General features: G+C 46.2%; 1 protein-coding gene across 1 annotated transcript in view; it reads left to right on the top strand.

The window, feature by feature from the left end:
* The window catches only part of UFD1 (ubiquitin recognition factor in ER associated degradation 1), a 40,096-nt gene that overhangs the window by 4,500 nt on the left and 11,093 nt on the right, over window positions 1-24,503 (top strand). The window contains exons 3-9 of the mRNA XM_033956043.1: window positions 1,244-1,276; window positions 4,810-4,931; window positions 6,919-7,049; window positions 8,363-8,435; window positions 8,742-8,810; window positions 9,509-9,574; window positions 11,649-11,696. Coding sequence (XP_033811934.1) covers window positions 1,244-1,276; window positions 4,810-4,931; window positions 6,919-7,049; window positions 8,363-8,435; window positions 8,742-8,810; window positions 9,509-9,574; window positions 11,649-11,696 — 542 coding nt within the window. The remainder of the gene's footprint in view (window positions 1-1,243; window positions 1,277-4,809; window positions 4,932-6,918; window positions 7,050-8,362; window positions 8,436-8,741; window positions 8,811-9,508; window positions 9,575-11,648; window positions 11,697-24,503) is intronic.

Raw genomic sequence — 24,503 nt, 5'->3', positions numbered from 1 at the left:
TTTTGCTGCTTCATTTGGTTTATGAGGAATCGTCATTTATGTCTCACTTCCACTTGTACATTTTATTTTTAACTGCAAGTATCGGATTAAATAAAAATAGTAAAAATTGGTGACATAGTCTGTTATTGAGAAAGACATGGGGGGAAGCCTCTGCTTGCTCTGGATCGGTAGCATGGAATGTTGCTACTCTTTGGGTTTTGGCCATGTACTAGTGACCTGGATTGGCCACCTTGAGAATGGGCTACTGGGCTTGATGGACCGTTGGCCTGACCCAGTAAAGCTATTCTTATGTTTTCGTGTTAACCAATCAGGTGAGACGCAGTCCTGCTTCCAAGGTCACCATCTCTAGATGGATTCATAGAGAGATTTCCTCTACATACATCTGTTGCAGCAAGCAACCACCTGTCTTCTTGAAGATGCATGATTCCACCCTAGGAGATTCTGTAGATCAGCAACCTGGTCCTCCCTTCACCAATTCTACAGGGTGGATGTAACAGCACAGGAGGATGCCACTTTTGGGTCCTCCGTACTATGATCAGGCTCATCTGTCCCACACTAGAGTTTAAGGAATACTTAGGTACATCCCTATGGTGCAGCATACCATCCTTATTGCACTGGAAAAATAGATTAGGTTCTTACCTTGATATCTTGTCCAGTAGATAGGGATGGTGTGCTGAACCCCCGCCCAGCAATTTATCTGATGCACCTGTTTCTGGCTTGAGCTTATTGGTCAACTTTATAGCTAAGATTTAAGTAGAAACTGTATATAGGATTACAAGGGAGTAATGGTTGAGTTCCATAAATGTTCAGGTTGTTTGTTTTTAAATTCATTGTTCCTCTCAGAGGCCTGTTAATGTTTTAACTATTTTACTGTTTCTTCGTTTATTGTTTTATCTGAGCAGATCAGACACCTGGTTTTGTGGAATTCCCCTATCCCCCATTCTCCTGTCTTCTTCTGTAGGGGTGTTGCTAGCTTTGGTATGAACTGAAGGGGACAGCAAAGACCATGGAAAAGGAGGAGGAGTTGAAAAGCTGTGATTGACATATTCTGCAGTATGCTCGTAAACACGGATGGATAACCTTATGGTTCAGCATACCATCCCTGTCTACTGGAAAATATATATTATTAAGGTAAAAACCTAATCTCTTTATTTTAATGCATTGCCATATAACAGGTATAGCGAGGATGCTAAACAGCTGTTTACTGGTTTAGTGTTTCTAGTATTCTTTTTTTTTATTTCAGTAATTATGCCACCATCAGCACTGGATCAGCTCAGTAAGTACATCTGGGTCCTCCAACATGAGGATTTCCTGATATTCAAATATTTAATGAATTGTATCTGGGTCATTCCATGTCAAGTGGACCAGGAGCCCACGCTTGACCCCCCCCCTTGAAATCCAAACAAATTTTACAGGGGTGTTGTCAAATGAAACTTCAAAATTTTTTTGATTTAACTCAATTTGGTCAGGAGCTAGGAGTGGTTGAACAAAAGCAATTGATCCACTCCCATGCCTCGTGTGACCTAAAACACCAAGTTTGCTTAAGCACTGCGGCAGAAGGAAACTACCTAGGAGTCTGAAATTTTGCAGTTTGGTATAACACCTTGGGGCAAGTTTCTGTGCCAAGTTTGAAATCTTTTGCGAATGTGCATCCATTTCTAAAGGTCAGCAAAGTGGACAAAAAATTTCACGAATGAAAATTTTTGGCACAGTTTGGCTCCATACTGCTGCTGGTAGGTAAGTCAGTTGAGGGTACAACTTTACCAGCAGACATTTACCATGAGGTACTTCCAAGATTTGCAATATGAGCTTTTACAGTCAAGTGAAGCTGAAGATATGACCATCCAAAAAATATGCTTTATGCATTTATGCAAATTTTCACTGTTTTTCAGATTCATATGGTGTTAAAAGGTCATGATGAATCTTAAAGCCAGACTTGTTCATACAGCCACTGTGCTGTGATAGTTGCAAGTCAGAACATGCTCAGAAAAGCTGCATGTATCAGACATTCTACTACAGCTAAGCATATATTCTTGTGAATCACGATTGTGTTTGGGCTTGCATGCAGTAAGTAGTTTCTGCAAGCCAATGCATGTTTTGACTGTTGTCTTGCAAAAGTGCACATTAAGTTTGTCAAACGCTGAGCAAAGTACGAGATAAGTACTTGTGACTGGCAAAGCTTGGTTATGAGTTTTCAAATCAATGTAGTTCCGCTGCACATTCACAATGAAGTGCCAATGACCCTTCAACATAATAGATTTATTACGCAAGCAAGTAATGGTTATCTTTAAACCATCAATTCTCACCAAGAAAGGGCAGGTCCAAGATGAAACAGGATAGCTTCTGTAGAAAAAACATGCTCTTTCAAATGATCTTTTAAACACCCCCCCAAAAACCCTACACATTAGAGATATTTGAATCTGAAAACCAGTGAAAATTTGCATAAATGCATAAAGCCAGATTTTTTGGATGGTCATATCTTCAGCTTCACTTGACTGTAAAAGCTCATATTGCAAATCTTGGAAGTAACTTATGGTAAATGTCGTCTGCTGGTAAAGTTGTACCCTCAGCTGACTTACCTACCAGCAGCAGTTTGGAGCCAAACTGTGCCAAAAATTTTAATTCATGAATTTTTTTTGCTTACTTTGCTGACCTGTAGAAATGGAAGCATGTTCGCAAAAGATTTCAAACTTGGCACAGAAACTTGCCCCAAGGTGTTGTACCAAACTGCAAAATTTCAGACTCCTAGGTAGTTTCCTGCTGCCGTAATGCTTAAGCAAATTAGGCATTTTAGGTCACACGAGGCATGGGAGTGGATCAATTGCTTTTGTTCAACCATCCCTAGCTCCTGACCAAATTGAGATAGATCCAAAAAATTTTGCAGAGTTTCATTTGAGACCCTAGACAACACCCCTGTAAAATTTGGTTGGATTTCAAGGGGGTCGAGCATGGGTAGTTTTCAGTATTGGTCCACTTGACATGGAATGACCCATCTGAAATAGAGACATTTCTGTACTTTGGTTCTCCCCTGGTAGAACCGTATAAGATCTGGTTCTTATTTGTGAGGCTCTGTCATAAAAATACGAGATTCTTGTGGGTAGTTTGATGAAGTTATTAAGGGGGTCTTTTACTAAGGTGCGCTAGCTGATTTAGCGTGCACTAAATGCTAACGCGCCCATTATATTCTATGGATGCGTTAACATTTAGCGTATGCTAAATCGGCTAGCATGCTTAGTAAAAGACCCCCTAAATGACTTCTGTAACTAGGGCTTCTGTTCTTAAATGTTATTACATTTGTAAATTTCATCATTTTCCATTTTTTCACATACCCTTAGAGTACAAAATATTGTTGTGTTATTTAAAACCTAAAATCAGAAACCCTATTTATAGCTCCTGCCTTATTTTTTCTTTATTATAACTGTAGGTGTGCATTTCCTTCAACATTGAATATAATAATTCATTCATTAGTTATCCAGCAGATTGACTATTGTAATTCTCTTTAAACTGGAATAACTCGGAACTCATTAAAAAATACACAATACAATATACAAAACATTCAAAATAGCGATTCGATTAATAAATAATGCAAGGGAGTATGATTGTTACCCCTTTACTAAAGCAGGCTCATTGGTTACCGATTCCTCAAAGAATCTCTTATACAATTTTTTTGCTAGTATTCAAAACTTTAATGACAAATGAACCGCCCTATCTTTCGCAAATCCTGGTTCCATGTTCGTCATGATGAACACTTAGGGCCTGTTTTACAAAGCCGCGCTAGGGGCTGCCGGGTGGCAGCATCCCCGAAGCCCTTTAAATCTCTTTTAACTTTGGGGCCGTTACCGCGCAGCAGCCGCTAGCGCGGCTTTGTAAAGCAAGCCCTTAGATCTTTGGATCACAAATTATTAGTCACTCACACATATCTCCCCCTTTTACAAAACCGCAAAAGCGGTTTTTGGCATGCTGGTGCTCTGAATGCTCTGCACTGCTTCAGACGCTCATAGACCCATTTTAGTGTGTGCTAATCCACAAGCTGAAATATAATTTGTTTGGGGTTGGGTTTTTTTTCCGGAAAGGTCATATCAGGCGCCATTCTGTTCAAATCAGCACAGTTACATTACCATACACTAACTCAGGTGTGCTCAAAAGGTCGATCGCGATCGACCAGTAGATTGCAAAGGCAACATGAGTCAATCGCAGAGCCCATCCCGGCCTCCGAGATAGACTTGTGTTGCCTTTGCGATCTGTTCTCTCTGCTTCCCCGATGCCAAACCAGGCACATACAAGCGCTGGGCCCACAGCCTTCCCACCCAACGCGTTGGAAGTGGGCATGTTTAGAGGTGGCGCTGGATTTTGTCTTCACTAGGTGACAGTAGCCGTGGTTCTGCAAGGACCTTAGATGCTGAAAATGTAGGCCTGTAAAATCCTGGCCTACATTTGGACCCTAGGCGCCAGTATCCCAGATTCTGACAGTGAACCCTAGCTGTAATTGACACACATCAGGCACCACTTACAGAATCGGTCCCTAAGTGCTCACAGGGTAACTTTTTTTTTTTTTATGGCCACATGCCAATGGCATCATTAGCTCATGGTTAGTAATACAAAAAATCCAAATCAATCATTTTACAGCTGTGGCAAAGATGTCCTTAGCATGTGGGAAAAATTCATGCAAGGGCAAGTTCCACTTTTTGCCACAGCATAGTAACAAGGCCTCTCTTACCCTTACTTGGGATTCTTTCTGTCTCATCTTTCTTACTATATGGATTCCACACCTGAATTATAATGCATAATACTTTTCTCCTCTTTTTTTAGGTCGCCTTAATATAACTTACCCTATGTTGTTTAAGCTGACTAATAAAAATTCAGATAGGATGACACATTGTGGTGTGCTGGAGTTTGTTGCAGATGAAGGTATTTGTTATCTTCCACACTGGGTAAGTGATTGTGCTTTTAATAAGCTTCTGAGCTTTGTTGCAATTTTTTCTTTTTTCTTTTTTTTAACTTTATTGAGAGAACAGGAGAAAACATACAGAATCATTACTTTGATTTTATTACTATTTTCTTGGACTTGGATATAACTTTTTCCTGTGTACAGCTGTCTTGAGATTTTGCAGTGAAAGCTGATAATTTTCGGCATGTTGTGTTATGATTCTCTGTACACAGCTCAATGGATTGCTCTTGAGATGTAGGATGATATTTTTTATAAAGACAATGAATCAGTCCTAAATGTTGCATTTTCTGCGGTTTATGATTTGCAGAAATGCTGAGGCAATTTAAATACTAATACTTCATCAGTTATTAGAATAACCTAGCACAAAGATTTATTGCTACTAAGCTCATTCAGGAAGATGTATTTTAGACTACTTCATTGCAATTACAGTAAAACCTTGGTTTGAGAGCATAATTTGTTCCAAAAACAAATTTGTAATCCAAAACACTCGTATATCAAAGCGAATTTTCCCATAAGAAATAATGGAAACTCAGACGATTCGTTCTACAACCCAAAAACTTTAATACAAAATACTGTACCTGTACAGAACAGTCACTACACTCCTGCGGAGCCAGAGAGAGAACCATCGGCTCAGTTATGATGACGTGACACGGGTATACTGTACGTACTCATATTGCAAGACCTCACTTAGGCAAGTTAAAATTTTAAAAAACGTTTTGTTCGTCTTGCAAAACACTTGCACACCAAGTTACTCGCAATACAAGGTTTTATTGTATGGTATGAGGTACATAATTTTTAAAAAAAGTTTTTAAAAACTGCCTAAATCGGCACTTGGACGATCAAAAAGACAGGTCGTTCAAGTACCGATAATTGAACAGGGTTTTCGATGTATTTGAAACCAGCTTAGGCCGTTTCACTACCTCTGTGTACCCAGAGCAAAAAGGGGCGTTTTTGGAGGAGTGGGAGGTGGGCCGACCTACACTTAGTCATCCGGCAGCCATAATTGAAAAGTTTGACAGGTTGCATGGATGGAACTTATACATTTTGACTTAGACCAAGTCAAAACAGGACTATGTTCCAGATCGGGCCGCTGAGCTGATTGCGGCTGCTGTGATCAGCTCAGTGGCTTAAGCAACCCATCCCTCCACCCCTTTAATGATCATTGCAGGAGGAATGCCCAGTCCCTCCTGTCCGAAACCACCACAACCCCCTGAACGATTGCTGACAGGAGAGATGCCTGGATGGGCAACCTTTGGGGTGGTGTCGGCAGAAGGGACTTGGTATCCCTCCTGCTGGCGAACTTGCAGGAGAGGTGCCGGGCAGGAGGGACTTGTCATCCCTCATGTTGTGATGCTTGCTGGAGGGGTGGGTTTCGCGAGTGTCAGCAGGAGAAATTGGGCATCTTTCCTACCGGTGATCATTTGAGTGGGTTGTAGCAGCTTCGGGCAGGAGAGATTGGGCATCTCTCCTGCCAGTGATCATTCAGGTGGGTTGTGGCAGCTTCAAGCAGGAGAGATTGGGCATCTCTCCTTCCGCAGTTGTTTGGGGGGGTTTTCACAATTCTCTAACCGGCATTTATGACACACGCCGGTTAGAGAATCATGGTTTTAGGCAAAGGACTTGTCCCTCCCATGCCTAAAAGGTCTTGTTTTGGGTGTTTGGAACTTGGGTGATTTTTTTTTGGGGGGAATAGGGCTTAAAGATAGATGTAGTGGCGGTCTGGGTGATTAAACGCATGAATGTACAGGTAGGCCATTCTCGAAAAAACCCCAGATTTTGGACGGGTTTTTTTTTTTTTTTTTTTTTTTTGAGAATGGACATTTCCTTGCTGCCTACTTTGGGCGCTTAAAGCCTTAGACCAAAAAGGGACTTAGACGTGGGTTGTTGTTTTTTTTAAATTATGGCCCTCCATGTATTTAAGTTTTTCATAAGCTTTTTGATTTTATACTTTTTTTCTTTCATCTCTGCAGATGATGCAGAATTTACTTCTAGAAGAGGGTGGCCTGGTGCAGGTGGAGAGTGTTAACCTGCAAGTTGCAACATATTCTAAGTTTCAGCCACAGAGCCCTGATTTCTTGGACATCACCAATCCCAAAGCAGTGTATCCTTCTGATGCCTCAGGACTTACCTTTAGCCAGTGCTATCTATTGTCTTTGATTTGAGAGCTGCTATTGCTAGCCCCTAGCAATACTGACTAGTTACTTGAGTGTGTCTGTGGAATGGCCAAAGCATGGGATGTTCTGCCTCATACCAAGAGAGGTTCATTTATGGTCTTTAGGGGAGAGAGGATTTGTGATTGTGCTTGCATGTTAACCCCCAAATTCTATAAATGGAGCCTGTTATAGAAGTCAGTTATGTATGTCATGTAATTAGCTAATTGGGATATAAGTACCAATTGGTGTTAACAAGCACTAATTAGCAGTTGTTCACTACAGAGGTTAGGTGCTCAGTTTACACGTAGAGGTAAAAGTCAGTTATGAGCACAACTGCAAAGGGGCGTTAACATGGGAGGGGCATGGGCATGTCGAGGACAATCTATCCTATGCATACTTTATAGAACAGATGCATTTATGTGCCAGACTGCTGATTTTAGGTGTAAGTGGTCATGCCTAAAGTTTTATTCTGTAATGGATTAGTTGTTCAATTCTAACTTAGTGTCCAATGTATTTCTTAAAAAAAAACAAAAAAACCTTATTCTGCTTTTAAAAACAAAACATAGTACAATAAGAACACCATAGAACAGACATCCAATCATATCAATATCAAATCCCACCCACTCCGCACTAACAGTTCCCATTCTAAATGATAATTCACAGCATAATCAATAACTACCTCATGAAAGATGGTTATCAAAATCTCAATAAATCAACACTGTAAAGCATTTACCCCCCCCCCCCCCGCCTTTCAGATTAAACTGCACTGGAGGTTTTTAGCATAGGCTGGAGAGGTAAGTACTTCAATGCTCATAGGAATTCTACGAGTGTGAGAGTAATTACCACAGTGGCTCAGAGCGCTTTGGGTTCCATCTTTTTGCATGGAGACCCTGAAATCCATAATTCTTGCTTTTCAGCCTGGAGAATTTCTGACTTCTCTCGACCTGACAGAGACCTATCTGAATGTTCCGATTTGGGCCTCCCATCAGCGATTCCTTCACTTTGCGATTTTGGGAAAACACTATCAGTTTTGTGCGCGTCATTTTGGTTTGACCACGGCTCTGCTAACTTTTAGCTCCATTTATAGAATTTTCCCCTAAGTGCAAAGAAGGGCTAACATCTAATCATTCTTGTTGTGATGTAGCACACATTGTATATTAAATGCAATTGTAGCCACATATCAAAACTGCAGAAATAGAAAATGTAAAGTTCCTTCATTGTTTATTGACAAGTCTGTTTCATCTTAACATAATACGAACAGATTAGAAAATGCTCTGAGAAACTTTGCCTGTCTAACCACTGGTGATGTCATTGCAATCAATTACAATGAAAAGGTAAATAATATCTTACTTGAATACCTCCTTTGAAAAGAGGTTGCAGTCTAAAAGATTTCAGACTGAAAGTGAAGGCTGTCTCAGAGCACTGAGAACCTTAAACATACTGTTACAAAATACCTGTGATTTATATGGAGCATATTCTGAAAAAATTATCTACCAGATTTTGGGTGTTGGTATAATGCACAGAGTTGTAGGGGATCTGTCTGTTTCTGTGCAGATCTGGGGTGGAATCAAGAGCTTTCATCTCAGGGAGCCTTGTAATCTGAAAGACACTGTCTGATGGTACTTCTTCTGTCACTGCAGATCTATGAACTTCGAGTGATGGAGACCAAGCCAGATAAAGCCGTTTCTATTATTGAGTGTGACATGAACGTGAGTTTTAGTCAGTTCAGAGCTACTTCTTGCTGTGAGGCAGGATATTGTACAAGAGGTTAAATAAGCATCATGGGATATTATCACTGACCTCGCCACATGCAAGCGGAAATTATGGAAATATGGAGACATGGAATCCACTGGACCCACCGATATTTCAAAAGTAACTTCCATATCTATAAGTATAGATATATGTGTACACATATAAACTCACAAGTGGAAAAACCCCACACTAAATCACTTCGGACCTATAATTGCAATACAGAGCCATCTATAAACCAATAATTCAAAATGTAAGACATTTCTGCTTTTTCTAATCTGTAATTCATTTTTCATGACCTATGGTCAGAAATCTTGTAAACTGCATTAAATCCTTTCCAAAACTTATGGTATGGAAAATCTTAGTTCACACATTCTTTAAGAATATGCTATACACCTTATGGCAAACTATTTGTACATCTTATGTTAAAGGACACAAATATCTCTCTTACAGGGTGTTAGTGACAAGCAACTCTATTAGCCATTTTTTGTTTGACCACATGTATTTTACATCTCAGCATTACACCACCAAATGAAAACTTTCTTTTTAAGGATGCATCTGTCATGAAATTTAATTTGTATGTAGTTATGGTTATGAGATGTGTTAATGGAAAATACGATTCTGCGTAAGTGAACAATATTTTATCTTATGCACACAGGTAGATTTTGATGCACCACTGGGTTACAAAGAGCCAGAAAAGTACGCACAACATGAGGAAACGTCAGTAAGTAGGTTCCCCCCTCCCCCCATTTAAACATGCACACAATCTGCATTTAGGACCTGGTGCTTAAAACGTCAAACCAAACAGCAGTGGAGACAGTCATGATGGCAAATGTCTTTATTCAGTAACAAATGGACAATGCTATAAAATAGCAAACAAGAAACTCAACACGATTTGTGTTTCAGTCTAAGGCCTACATCAGGAGTCTATAAAAACAATAAATCAATACACCTAAAAAATGATATAATTAATTAAAAAATTAATAATACAATAATAATGATCTGGACAACATAATTCAAAACTACAATTGTGCTTAGAAATATACATAAAAAATTATATGTATAAAAATGTAATACATGAATGAAGTTGTAAGGTTGTATACAAAAATGAATGCCAGATTGTATGAAATGCATATATACAACAAATGAAAAGAAAAAGAAAGAAGCAACATACCCAATTGTTATGCTGGTGTTGGACTTGGTTTGCGGAGGATTTTTGGTCTTCTGTTTTGGCAGCTTAAAACTTCAAAACATGAAGACTTTTTGGCCCTGATTCTCCAAAAGTGCGTCCCAATTTTAGGCAGCTGTAGGCGTCCTACAGCTGTCTAATCAGCCAATCGGGATGCACGTTTTTAAAAAAAAAATGCTCCCCAGGCAGGCCTGAAGGCGCCTCCGGGAGCCTAGGGAGACCCGCAAGACGCCTAAGCTCACCTAAGGGCCTTAGGCGGGCCTTAGGCGAACCTAGGTGGCCCTACGCGTCTCCCTAGTAGAGGAAGAAACCTTAAAATGTAGGCCAGCAAAATGCTGGTCTACATTGTAAGTAGACGCAGCCGCTATACTTATCGCGGCAAGGGATCTCTCTGCCGCAATAAGTATAGCGGGCCGCGGCCTGTCCGATCGGATGCCCCCCCTCCGACACTACCAACCCCCCCCCCACATTACCGATCTCCCTCCCCCCCCGACATTACCGATCTCCCTCCCACCCCGACACTACCGATTGCTGGCAGGAGAGTGTCCAATCCCTCCTGCCCGAAGACGCACCCCCCCCCCCGGCGCTAACAACCTCCAAACTAACCTGTTCTTCAGGCCAGACAGTTCTTGCCCGTCCAGCCTGTAGCCCGCCTGGTCGAAATGAGGCGGGCTCGCCCCTTCCCGGCCCATCCCGCCGAAGCCTAAGGCCTGATTGGCCCAGGCTCTAGAAGCCTGGACCAATCAGGCCTTAGGCATAGCGGGTCCGCCCATCCCCACTAAGTCTAAGGTCTATCAGGCCTTAGATTAAGTAGGGATGGGCGGACCCGCTATGCCTAAGGCCTGATTGGTCCAGGCTTCTAGAGCCTGGGCCAATCAGGCCTTAGGCTTCGGCGGGATGGGCCGGGAAGGGGCGAACCCGCCTCATTTCGACCAGGTGGGCTACAGGCTGGACGGGCAAGAACCGTCTGGCCTGAAGAACAGGTTAGTTTGGAGGTTGTTAGCGCCGGGGGGGGGGTGCGTCTTCAGGCAGGAGGGATTGGACACCCTCTTGCCAGCAATCGGTAGTGTCGGGGTGGGAGGGAGATCGGTAATGTCGGTGGGGGGGGCGATTGGTAGTGTCGGGGGGGGGCGGTCGGTAGTGTCGGAGGGGGGGCATCCGATCGGACAGGCCGCGGCCCGCTAGTGTAGGCCGATTCTGAATAGGACACCTCTCCCGGGTGTCCTGTACAGAATCAGGGCCTCGGTGTCTTGCAGGCCTCGCCTTCAATATAGGCGGCCTGCCTGGGGAGCATTTTTTTTTTTTAAAACGTGCATCCCGATTGGCTGATTAGACAGCTGTAGGACGCCTACAGCTGCCTAAACTCGGAACGCACTTTTGGAGAATCAGGGCCTTTTTCTCTATGAGCCACATAGGTAGATTTGATAAATTCTCCCCTAAGCACGTTAGCATGCATTAACTGCTAAAGATGCCCTTAGGAATATAATGGGTGTCTTTTTAGTAGTGAGCATACACTAATGCATTTGGCGCCCTTTGAGTAATTCTCCCCTTAGTTCAAGAATTTATTAACACATTTTGATTTCAAAATTATTGCTTTTTTTCCCTCTAGGATGTCGAAGCAGATCATAGTGGTTATACAGCTGATCTAGGTTTCCGGGTAAGTTTTGGGCTGTTGTATTTATTTAATATTATATTTCATATCTTAAAATTCCAATAAAAAAATTTAAAAAATAAAAACAAATAAACCACTAAGACTTTTTTTTCTATTCTCTACATTCTAAGTACCATTAGCCCCCCCCCCCACCTGAGTAGTGGCTCGTGGCCAGCAGAGGGTGCTGGTTATGGGTCGGAAATGGGAATGGATGTTAGGACATAAGTGCAGTATTTTTTGTGGAGTTTTTTTCTACAAAAGGCCAGTTTTTCGTATGATTCTGGGTAATTCTAGTTAGACACACATCTGTGTTAGTTAAGGACCACGCCCAAATAGAAGCGTATGGAAAAACAGGTGAATAAATATTTAAATAATAATGTAGCTAAGGCCAGAGAAAAATACACTAAGGATTAATATAAGGGAAAGTATAATAATATCTGTTTATGTACTTTGCTGTTGAGCCAAATCATGGTGGAAATCATGATTACATGATTACATGGAATCCAGTTGGGGTTCTCTGTGTGTACTATATCTGTCCTGTCTTCGGACACCATCTTGGGCCAGTGACTGGTTTTCTGTCTTCTTTGTCCTCTCTGAGTTTTCCCGCTCCCAGCAGCGTGGTGTTAAGTAATACCACATGTACTGTAGACTGGCTAGGAAGATCAAGTGTCCTAAACTAAGAGATAAAATGCATTAAGTATGAATGTGTGCAAGGGGCCCCGAATGAACGAAGGAATGATTGATATATGAGAGATATATGAAAGAATGGTGTGTACTTAATTTCTAATATTTTATATATTTTAAACCTGAAGAAACACTAAGGAAAATCCTAAAACAGCATCTGGAAGTAATTAGAGTCAGTCTCAAGAATAGGAAGGAGGGGCATTGGAAGCCCACGCTTCAGGGAGAGGAGAGGGGGACTTACCCCCCTCCTCCTCCAGAGTAAGGTTTCTGTGTAAGGCTATGCAGTTTGAACCTGTCAGCTTAGGAAGAGTTTTTTTCCTTTATGGCTGAGCATTTCTCAGCACCCTGTTAATAATTGTAGATTCTCTTGAATAATAATGTTAATTCAGAAATCAAATGTACTGTTCTAAACTTTTAAACATGGAAACATGAAGGGATTTATTTTCCTTTGTCAAAACTGTTAAGACCACCTCTTTGGTGAATGGTTATTCGTTGTTATACTGATGATGTCACTGAGCCAAAAGTTATATAATAGAATGACCAGAGATAGGGGTTCGAGACCGTTAGGAGAAGGCCAGTATTTTGGCTACTATAACGATCTCCCATTAGCGCAATTGGTAAGCAATGATGCTGGATTCTTTTGATCTAATAATGGAAAAATAGAAACAATAATTCAATAAATCTTGGTTATAATTTTTAAAACCTTGCGCTGGTGTCATTTTGCATGTATAATTATTTTCAAACCTGAAGCTTTCACAAATGGCATCAATGACCCTTGCTCACACCCCCACCCAAAAAAAAAAAAAAATATATATATATATATATATTTATCCCAGGACAAGCAGGCAGCATATTCTTAACACATGGGTGACGTCACCGACGGAGCCCTCGGTACGGACCTTTTAACTAGAAGTTTCTAGTTGGCCGCACCGCGCGTGCGCGAGTGCCTTCCCGCCCGACGGAGGAGTGCGTGGTCCCCAGTTTCTTCGTTTCCGCGGAGCGAAGAAGACGCGTGTATTTTTTCAACGGCCGTTGAAATCACTTTTTGCCTTCCCGCTCGCGCTTTTGTTATATTTTTTTTCTTCCTCTACCTCCGGGTTTCCTTTTTCTTTCAATTACAAAAAAAAAAAAAAAAAAACTTTGATTTTTATTGTTTCTTTCGTTTTTGCCCCGGCGGGGCCTGTTGCCATTATACAGGCCTCGGACTTCGATTTTGCGGAGGCTATCTTCCCCTTCATGCCCCCGCAGGTCGGTTTTAAGAAGTGCCAGCGGTGTGCACGCCCGATCTCCGTTTCTGACCCACACAATTGGTGTTTGCAGTGCCTGGGTCCGGAGCATCGGGCAGATTCCTGCACCCGCTGTGCCACTTTACAAAAACGTACTCTTAAAAACCGAAGAATCCAGCAAACCCTGCTCTTCGGCTCCGAGTCGGCGATGGATTCATCACCCTCAGCGGCGGTACCGCAGAAATCGGCACCGTCCAGCTCGACACCGACCGATCCCGCATCGGCGCCACTGGCGCCAGGTAAGCCGGCTAAGAAGCCTTCCTCTTCCCTCGAGCGCCCTCCAGCTACGGTGACGACACCGTCCATACCGGCATCGCACCGGTCCCGTAAACGCTCCGCCCCGATAACGGTGAGTGCCTCGTCATCGGCCTCCTCATCGCCGGGGCGTGGAGCGGCATCCAAGGAACCGAAGAAAAAGAAAGCGGTTCCGATGCCACCCCTGGATGACCGTATCTCGGCCATCCTACAAACTCAGCTTCAGGAGCAGTTGAAGAAACAGCTTGAACAACTGCTACCCTCTATCCTGGCACCGCTCCTTCCGGTACCAGACCGGCCCGAGCCCCGCACCGAGCCCCCGGTGTCCACTCCTTCGGTACCGGTAAACACCTCGATGCCGATCCTTTCGGCACAACAACTTCCTGATGATCCTGTGGTTCATTCTCGAACCACAGTGGATCCTGCTCGGCACCAGGCGGTACGGCACTCTTCTCGGGACCGAGAACGACGCCGATCGTCCTCCCCTGGTGCCGTTTCGGTGCGCTCTGGTAAATCTTTGTCCAAAACTCACCACACCGCACCCTCCACCCCGGTGTCCCGACACGCACCAGAGGTCAGGGATCCGGATTTATGGGAGGAGACTCCTCTCGGTACCGAGGAGGATCCCTCCTCATCTGATGAGGAACCATCGGCGCCTGATGCCTCCTCTAAACCTGAGCAGTCCTCTTTTTCTAAATTTCTGAGGGAAATGTCTGCTGCTCTGTCACTTCCCCTTGAATCTGACTCCAAAAAGTCCCAAGCCTTTTTAGAAGCCTTAGACTTTGAGCAACCTCCTAAAGAGTTCCTCAAACTTCCCGTACATGACATCTTACGGGAGACATTCTACAAAAATTTGGAAAATCCCCTCACGGTACCGGGAGCTCCCCGTAAACTGGACAACCTTTACCGGGTCATCCCTATTCCAGGATTCGACAAATCTCAATTGCCCCATGAGTCCCTTCTGGTGGAATCCACCTTAAAAAAGACTCAGGGCTCCAGTGTCTATGCCTCTACCCCTCCTGGCAGAGAAGGTAAGACCATGGACAAGTTTGGCAAGAGGCTTTACCAAAATGCCATGCTTGCCAACAGGGCAAACAACTATTCCTTCCATTTTTCCTTTTATCTCAAACACTTGGTCCAACAGCTGTCTGCCCTCCAGAAGTACCTTCCTGAGCGCAAGGTCCCGCTATTCCAGCAGCACATATCTGGCCTTCTCCAAATGCGCAAGTATATGGTCCGCTCGATCTACGACTCCTTCGAGCTCACCTCTCGGGCCTCTGCCATGGCTGTAGCCATGCGTCGCTTGGCCTGGCTCAGAGTCTCCGACCTGGACATCAACCACCAGGACCGCCTGGCCAACGCCCCCTGTCTCGGGGATGAGCTTTTTGGAGAGTCACTGGATTCCACCACCCAGAAACTCTCCGCCCATGAGACTAGGTGGGACACCCTAATCAAGCCGAAAAAGAAGGCTCCGCCTGCTCGACCCTATCGGCCTCAATCATCCTACCAGCGGAGGTTCTCAGCCAGGCCACTCAATCCGCCTCCCCAACAATCTCGGCGACCCCGTCAACAGCAGCACCATGCCCAGGCTCGGTCTCAGGCCACCCAACCCTCCAAGCCTCCTCAGCCTGCTAAACAATCTCAGCCCTTTTGACTCTTCTCTCCAGGGCATAGCCAGTCATCCACCCTCGCTGCCTCTTCCACAGCCTATCGGGGGTCGTCTCACCATTTTCTCAAGCCGTTGGGAAGTCATCACGTCGGACCAGTGGGTCCTCAACATCATCCGCCACGGCTACTCTCTCAACTTCCAGACTCTGCCTCCGGACAACCTTCCCGTAGAGTCTGCTTCAAACTCATCTCAAACCCCCCTCCTCCTGAGGGAGGTTCAATCCCTCCTCCTTCTCAATACCATCGAAGAAGTACCTCCAGATCAAAGGGGGCAGGGATTCTACTCCCGCTACTTCCTGGTACCCAAAAAGACGGGAGACCTCCGTCCCATTCTCGATCTCAGGGACCTCAACAAGTGTCTGGTCAAGGAGAAGTTCAGAATGCTCTCCCTTGCCACGCTCTATCCTCTTCTTTCTCAACACGACTGGCTATGTTCCCTGGACCTCAAAGAGGCCTACACTCACATCTCCATCAATCAACATTCTCGCCGCTACCTGCGATTCCAGGTACTGCACCACCACTATCAGTACAAGGTGCTACCGTTCGGCCTCGCCTCCTCACCCAGGGTCTTCACCAAGTGCCTTATAGTGGTAGCGGCCTTCCTCAGGTCTCACAACCTCCAGGTGTTCCCCTATTTGGACGATTGGTTGGTGAAAGCACCTACGTCTCCACTTGTGCTACAGGCTACTCATCACACCATCTCTCTCCTCCACCTCCTGGGGTTCGAGATCAACTACCCCAAGTCGCATCTGCTTCCCACCCAGCGACTTCAATTCATTGGAGCAGTTCTGGACACCACGCTAATGAGGGCTTTTCTCCCCTCCGATCGCAAGCAGACCCTGCTCCATCTCTGCCGTCAGGTACTCATGCATCCCTCCATTCCTGCTCGACAGATGATGGTCCTCCTGGGTCACATGGCCTCGACAGTGCATGTCCTTCCTCTGGCTCGTCTCCACCTTCGTACACCTCAGTGGACGCTCGCCAACCAGTGGTCACAGACTACGGATCTTCTTTCTCATCCCATCTCTGTGACATCATCTCTTCAGCAATCTCTCCAATGGTGGTTGAACTCCTCAAATCTTTCCAGGGGTCTACTTTTCCATCTGCCCCCCCACTCTATGATCATCACCACAGATGCGTCCCCCTACGCGTGGGGAGCTCACCTGGGAGATCTACGCACCCAGGGACTTTGGACCCCACAGGAGCGTCGTCATCACATCAATTTCCTGGAACTCAGAGCCATGTTCTACGCCCTCAAGGCTTTCCAGCATCTTCTCTGTCCTCAAGTCCTCCTCCTGTGCACAGACAATCAAGTCGCCATGTACTACATAAACAAGCAGGGCGGCACCGGATCTCGCCCCCTTTGTCTGGAGGCTCTGCGCATCTGGACCTGGGCCACGGACCGCAATCTCTTTCTCAGGGCGGTCTATATCCAGGGCGAACAGAACTCTCTGGCCGACAATCTCAGCCGCATCCTTCAACCTCACGAGTGGACGTTGGACCCTCCGACTCTACTCTCCATCTTTGCTCGATGGGGCACTCCGCAGGTGGACCTCTTTGCAGCACCTCACAACCATCAGCTGCCCCAATTCTGTTCCAGACTCTTCTCTCCTCACCGTCTGGCCCCGGATGCATTCCTGCTCGACTGGAGGGATCGGTTCCTCTATGCCTTCCCTCCACTTCCTTTGATGTTGCGGACCTTGTCCAAGCTCCGCAAGGACAATGCCACCATGATCCTCATCGCCCCTCGGTGGCCTCGTCAACACTGGTTCTCCCTTCTGCTTCAACTCAGCTCCAGGGAGCCCATTCCTCTTCCTGTGTTTCCTACTCTACTTACACAGCAGAATCAGTCTCTACTACATCCCAACCTGTCTTCCCTCCACCTGACAGCTTGGTTTCTCTCGGGCTGACCTCTCCGGAGAATCTATCTCAACCGGTCCGCCTCATTTTGGACGCCTCCAGGAAACCGGCCACTCTTCAATGTTACCATCAGAAGTGGACCAGATTCTCCTCGTGGTGTCTCCGGCATCATCAAGAACCCACCTCTTTGGCGGTGGAAACTGTCTTGGACTATTTGCTCTCGCTGTCCAACGCTGGCCTCAAAACCACTTCCATCAGAGTCCACCTCAGTGCCATCACTGCGTTTCACGAGCCTATTCTCGGAAAACCCCTCACGGCTCATCCTCTGGTTTCAAGATTTATGAGAGGGCTCTTCAACATCAAACCGCCTCTCAAGCCTCCTCCCGTCGTCTGGGACCTGAATGTGGTTCTCTCTGCCCTTATGAAACCTCCGTTTGAGCCTCTTGCCACAACTTCATTCAGGCTTCTTACCTGGAAGGTGCTTTTCCTAATTGCCATCACCTCTGCCAGGAGGGTTAGCGAACTGCATGCACTGGTTGCCGACCCACCGTTCACTGTTTTTCACCATGACAAGGTTGTTCTGCGTACCCACCCTAAATTCCTTCCCAAGGTGGTCTCAGCTTTTCACCTCAACCAGTCCATTGTGCTTCCCGTCTTCTTCCCTAAGCCTCACTCACATCCTGGAGAACAGGCGTTGCACACGCTGGATTGTAAGCGTGCCCTTGCTTACTACCTTGATCGTACCAGAGCTCACCGAACATCCCCTCAGCTCTTTTTGTCTTTCGATCCCAACCGTTTGGGCCGTCCTGTCTCCAAACGGACACTTTCAAATTGGCTTGCTGCCTGTATTGCCTTCTGTTATGCTCGGGCCGGTCTCTCACTGGAAGGATCTGTCACGGCCCACAGAGTCCGAGCTATGGCTGCTTCTGTGGCTTTCCTCCGTTCCACGCCCATCGAGGAAATCTGCAAGGCGGCCACTTGGTCCTCAGTTCACACGTTCACTACTCACTACTGTCTGGATGCATTCTCCAGACGGGATGGACACTTCGGCCAATCTGTGTTACAAAATTTATTTTCCTAATGGCCAACCATCCCTCCTCCCTCTTTGTTAGCTTGGAGGTCACCCATGTGTTAAGAATATGCTGCCTGCTTGTCCTGGGATAAAGCACAGTTACTTACCGTAACAGGTGTTATCCAGGGACAGCAGGCAGATATTCTTAAGTCCCACCCACCTCCCCGGGTTGGCTTCTTAGCTGGCTTATCCTAACTGGGGACCACGCACTCCTCCGTCGGGCGGGAAGGCACTCGCGCACGCGCGGTGCGGCCAACTAGAAACTTCTAGTTAAAAGGTCCGTACCGAGGGCTCCGTCGGTGACGTCACCCATGTGTTAAGAATATCTGCCTGCTGTCCCTGGATAACACCTGTTACGGTAAGTAACTGTGCTATATATATATACACTGTATATTTTTATTTTTATTTTTTACTAATTTGGGCAGAAGTTAGAACAGTGTCTTCAAGTTGTCTCCTCTGTTTCTCTTGATTTAAATAAAAACCATAATGAAGTCCCTCCTGGTCAAAGCATGGCCACTGCCACAAAGTGAGATAATTGCCCCCCTAAGATAATCAATTGATGGTATTCTGCCAGGAAATTTTATCCTAAGGTGTACATTGTTAACCAACAGTGAATAAGAAGCTGCTGCCAAGAGTTTTTATGTTTATAATATGTTGGAAAAAATGCTCCTTGTTGTCCTTTGTTTTTGTTGGTTTTATTTTTCTTTTAGGAAGGCTTTATTTATTTAAAAATTTTATATATCGGAGGAGGAAGTGACGTCATCACGGAATATGGCCGCTTAAACTTTGAGCTCTGTCGGGGCTCGAGGTTGCAAGATTAATATTTACTACCCGCGGCGGTTTGGAAGCTTATTTTTCAGAGCCTGGGCTTGCAGAGTGTATGGCGAGCCAGAAGAAACTGGAAAAATTTCATTTTCCTGGCGCTACGAGCGTAAAAACTCACTCGCATGTTCCCGGCTCACCGACGGCGCCGCTCAAGATGGCGGAGCCGAACGCGCCTTCTCAGCCTGCATCTTCCCAGCCAAGCCCCTTGTCTAATGACCGACCTATGGAAGGGAAAATCGAGATGTGGTTCAAGGAATTAAAGGCAGAAATGGTGGGGCTGAGAACTGATGTAAAGACTGCGCTGGGGGAGATTCGGGCAGAAGTAGGAGATCTGAGCGGCAGAGTCCTTGTCGCTGAAGAACGCTTGGGCCACGTGGAGGCTTTAGCGGAGGAACGATCCGCTACTATGGACTCAGTAGCAGTACAACTGGAAGACTTAAAACGTCAGGTTGAAGATTTGGAGAATCGCTCAAGGCGAAATAATTTACGTTTTAAGGGGATACCAGAATTGGATCGCTATAGAGACGCCAGGGAAGTGGTGTCAGACTTTTGCAAAGCTTTACTGGCTGATGAATCTCAGATGTTACCATTAGAGATAAATTTACCGAGGGCTCATCGAAGCCTGGGTCAGGTGAAAGGACCGGGCACTCGCAATATTGTAGCCTGTTTTGGAGATTTTCAATTGAAGGAAAAAGTTCTGCAGGCCGCAAGACGTCGACCTGATTTTGTGTGGCAGGGATTGAAAGTGGGGGTCTATCAAGATCTGGCCCTTGCGACACTCCAGAAACGCAAATCGTTTAGGGAAGTTACTCAAATACTGCGGGCTGAAGGCTACCGCTACAGATGGCTTTTCCCCTTTGGATTACATTTTACTGTCAATGGGACTCATCGGAAGGTGGATTCTGTGGCTGATGCTTGGATGGCGTTAAAAGACCTTGGATGTCGACTGCCGCATAACGGCCCTGACCGAGACACATCGGGATCAGCATCAGAAAATGGAGCGGGTGTCTCCCGGTGCACTAATGTGGATAACCAACCATCTACTTCAGCTACCTGATTCGGACCTTCGGGGGAACTTTGACCCCTATATTTGTAGAATGCAATGGACAGTGCTATTGTTATTATGCTGGTTGCAATTTATTTGCTTAATCATTAAGGAAGGGTTATCGCATTGGTTTATGTACCATTTGCTGGTTAATTATATCTATAGGTTGAAAGGAGTGTCTGTTAGAGGGTGGGTACTACTGTGGATAGGCTACCATCTACTTCAGTTACCTGATCCGGACGTTCGGAGGGAATTTTCTTTTCTATAACTTTGGAATGTAGCTGATATTGCCTTTGTTATTTTGTTAGATGCATTCCTTTGCTTCATCATTACGGAATGGTTATTATATTGATTATATGTTCCTGTTTTGTGCAATATATGCTGAATAATTGCTTTTACAGGTTTGACTGGAGTGTCTGTTTGAGTGTGGGTGATATATGTAAGCCTGGGGACTAGGGGGGTTGAATGGGGAAGTAAAGCAATACAAGGTGATATTTATGGGCCTTTTCAATATGACTCATTTTCCTCATATGGCTGATTCGAAACTTGGAGAATCAGCTAATAGGAGGGGGGGAGGGGGAAGGGGGGGATTGGCTCTAAGGGGTTTAGCAGACAGCAGAGTGCGGGTACTGGGCGGTTAGATGGAAAAGAGCCAGAATTGATTATAGGCTCCTGGAATGTAAATGGGCTTAATAGCTCGGGAAAGAGGAGTATAGTCTTTCGTGACCTACATCGTATGAAGTGGGACATTTGCCTTTTGTAAGAAACGCATTTGAGATCTAGAGATGTATCTTTGCTCCAACGACCACAGTTTGATATGCTCTGGACCCATCAGGAGGAAGGGGCTACGAAAAGGGCTGGGGGATTGGCCATTCTAGTACGCAAGGGACTGGGCTTACAGGTTGATCAAGTCTATAGGGATAGAGAGGGTAGGTGTTTAGCAGTGAAGGGTGTGCTCCAGGGCCGCACTTTGACTATTATCAACATTTATGGCCCTAACGTGAGACAAGATGTTTACTATCGCAAATTGAAGGGGGCTTTGCAATCCTTTACGCAAGGGGCGGTATATCTGGGAGGAGACTTTAATATACTTCCAGACCCTGTGGTAGATCATTCAGGGGGAGGGCGTAGTTCCATGAGAAAATCAGCTGTAGCATTCCGAGACCTGATGGGTACGCTTGGCCTAGTAGATGGATGGCGACTGCTACATGGGGCTCAGAGATCATATACCTTCTATTCCCATGCACAGAACACTTATACTAGAATAGATGGGGTATGGATTCATAGGAACCAAGCAGGGGGGTTACGGATAGCGGAGATAGAACCGATGCATGTATCGGATCATGCACCGGTGTGGTTATCTTGTACGGGCCTGTTAGACTCGGGGGGCTGTTCGTATTGGAAGCTTAATGAATCCCTGCTGAGTTCCCCCCTGGTGGTTAATGCGGTGGAAAATACTATGAGAGATTACTTGCAGTTGAATGATACGGGGGAGGTATCAGATGCTACTTTGTGGGATGCCATGAAAGCGGTAGTTCGAGGAGAATTTATAAAGTGGGGGGCTAGATTCAAGAAACAGAGAGCCCGGACCTTTCTTCAATTGAGAACGAGCTTGTCCCAGTTGGAGATGTCTCATCAGAACACGAGAGATCCCCGAACTTTGGTCCAGCTGCAAAGAGTCCGGGATGAATTATATCAGCTTCAGGTTGAGGAAATGGAGCGTATGCGCGAGAGATTTCGCCTTAACATTTGTGAGCATAGTAATAAGGCTAGCGCTCAATTAGCCAGATATATTCGTATTAAACAAGGTAGGACTACTATTACTGGTATTAAGGGGGAAGTGGGGGGGGACTTGCGTGTCACGGACTCTGCTATCCAACGTGAATTCCTGGATTTCTATTCGGGGCTTTATGGACACCCAGGACCTCTAGACGTTGGAGTGCAGGCTGGATTTCTGGATTCGTTGCAGATACCTCAGCTAACAGTACAGGATCAGGAATTTATCCCAGGACAAGCAGGCAGGTATTCTCACTAGTGGGTGATGTCATCAGACAGAGCCCCGGTACGGACGTCTCACAAGCACGTGTTGCTTGTAGAAACTTAAAAGTTTCTAGATGCCCGCACCGCGCATGCGCCGGTGCCTTCCCGCCCGGAGGTCCGGGCGTGTCTCCTCAGTTCTTTTCTTTCCGGGAGCTGAAAAGTTCAACTTCATCATGCGCTAGCTGAATTCAGTTAAATTTGCCTTCCTTGTCCGCGTTTTCGCTTTCTTTTAATTACAGTTAACAGTACTTTTCTTTTTCAGTTAAAAAAAAAAAAAAAAAAAGAAGATTATTTCCTCCGGCGGGTCGAACGGGCCGGCCACGTGGCTCAGGCCCACTGGCTTCGACCTCGCGGCGGAGATTTTCCGGCCTATGTCCCGGCCAATCACCGGGTTTAAAAAGTGCAGCAAGTGCCAACGCGCGATTTCACTTACGGACCCTCACCGGCGCTGTTTGCAGTGTTTGGGCCCTGACCACATTCCGAAATCGTGCAGGCCTTGCTCTACCCTTACGGCACGCTCATTCAAACGGCGTTGCCTATTGTGGGAATCGATGTTCAAGATGGACGCAGCTAAGGATCCCTCAGCCTCCACTTCATCTGATACCTCCCCGGTTCGGGCGAAACCGGTATCGACCCCTCCTGCATCGAGTGTGGTGAAACCGGCATCGTTCATCCCAACACCATCCACGAGCTCGACGTCGGTGCCTGCCCCGGTCTCCTCGGTTCAGGTACCTCTTCCTTCAACAGTGCCACCAGTGGTCATCAAAGTGCCGAAAGCTACTAAGCAGAAGCACTCGACCTCGAAGGAGCGCGATGACCGTGCAGGAGGACCCCCTTTCGGTGCGGATCCCTCCTTATCGGCTTCGCTACGGTCCATGCTGGAAGCTCAATTCGTTGAGCTCATGCAGACCATCGGACCCGGGCTCATCGCTGCCATACAGGGTGACCTCCCGGTACCGGTCCAAAGGGGCGGTCCGCCCCCTCCCCCTCCTCCACGCCGTTCGACCTCGAAAACCGACGAGGACGAACGGGGGAGGGCGGCGATGCCCATGCGGCAAGCCTCGCTTACCGATATGCCGCCATTAGAGCCCATTACGCCTCCGCGCCAACATGGGACCAGACCTCCGATCGATACTCAAAGCCCTGGGCATAGTCAGGAAGAGTTCTTCCGTACTCCTTACCAGACTTGGGTAGCATCGCAAGAATCCGCATCGCAACCCCAGTTGCGATCCACCGCTTCCAGCCCTATCCACCACTTGGGGGCCTCGGGAGACCATGCGATGCACAGACGATCCCGATCCCCGTCCCGCCACCGAGACGGGCACCGATCAAGACACTCATCCTGGCACTCTTCACGCCATTCGGAGGTGTCACCGCAGAAAAAACTGCAACGTATGGGATACTCCTCATCAGAGGTGTCCCCTCCGGAGGGTCCGGAGTACGAGGAGACACCCGTACCCGACTCTCCTTGCCACTCCCCGATGTCCATGGACCCGGAGGCCTCTTCCTCCTCCAGCCCGTCCCACAGACCGACGCTGGCGGATCAATTGTCTTTCTCATCATTCCTCCGACAAATGGCGGATGATCTGGATGTGACCCTTGACACGGGCTCCCGATACTCCAAAGAGTATCTGGACACCATGCATTTACCTAACCCTCCAACGGAGTCGCTTCGGCTCCCCCTGCATAAATTGCTAGATCAGACCTTCATGCAGTGTTTCGAAACACCGTACTCCATACCGGCGATTCCCAGCAAACTCGATGCTCGATACCGCATCATGCACCATAAAGGGTTTGAGGGCCCTCAACTCTCCCACCAATCCCTACTGGTCGAGTCCTCTCTTAAACGCTCTCATCCCTCTCAGGTCTATGCCTCTGTACCACCGGGCCGAGAGGGGAGAACGATGGACAAATTTGGTAGAAAATTCTATCAAAACTCCATGATGGCGTCACGGGTGCTGAACTACAATTTCTTTTTCTCTTCCTATCTGGAGTTCTTCTTGCCGGTGCTCCGCAAGTTCACTCCATTCATAGACACCCAAGCTCGATTCGAGTTCGAGGAAGTGGTAGCCTCCCTC

Source organism: Geotrypetes seraphini, chromosome 8, assembly GCF_902459505.1.
Source record: "Geotrypetes seraphini chromosome 8, aGeoSer1.1, whole genome shotgun sequence".
In the NCBI taxonomy this organism is placed as follows: Eukaryota; Metazoa; Chordata; class Amphibia; order Gymnophiona; family Dermophiidae; genus Geotrypetes; species Geotrypetes seraphini.
The sequence above is the reverse complement of the archived record's forward strand: the minus strand, read 5'-3'. Positions and strand labels throughout refer to the sequence as shown.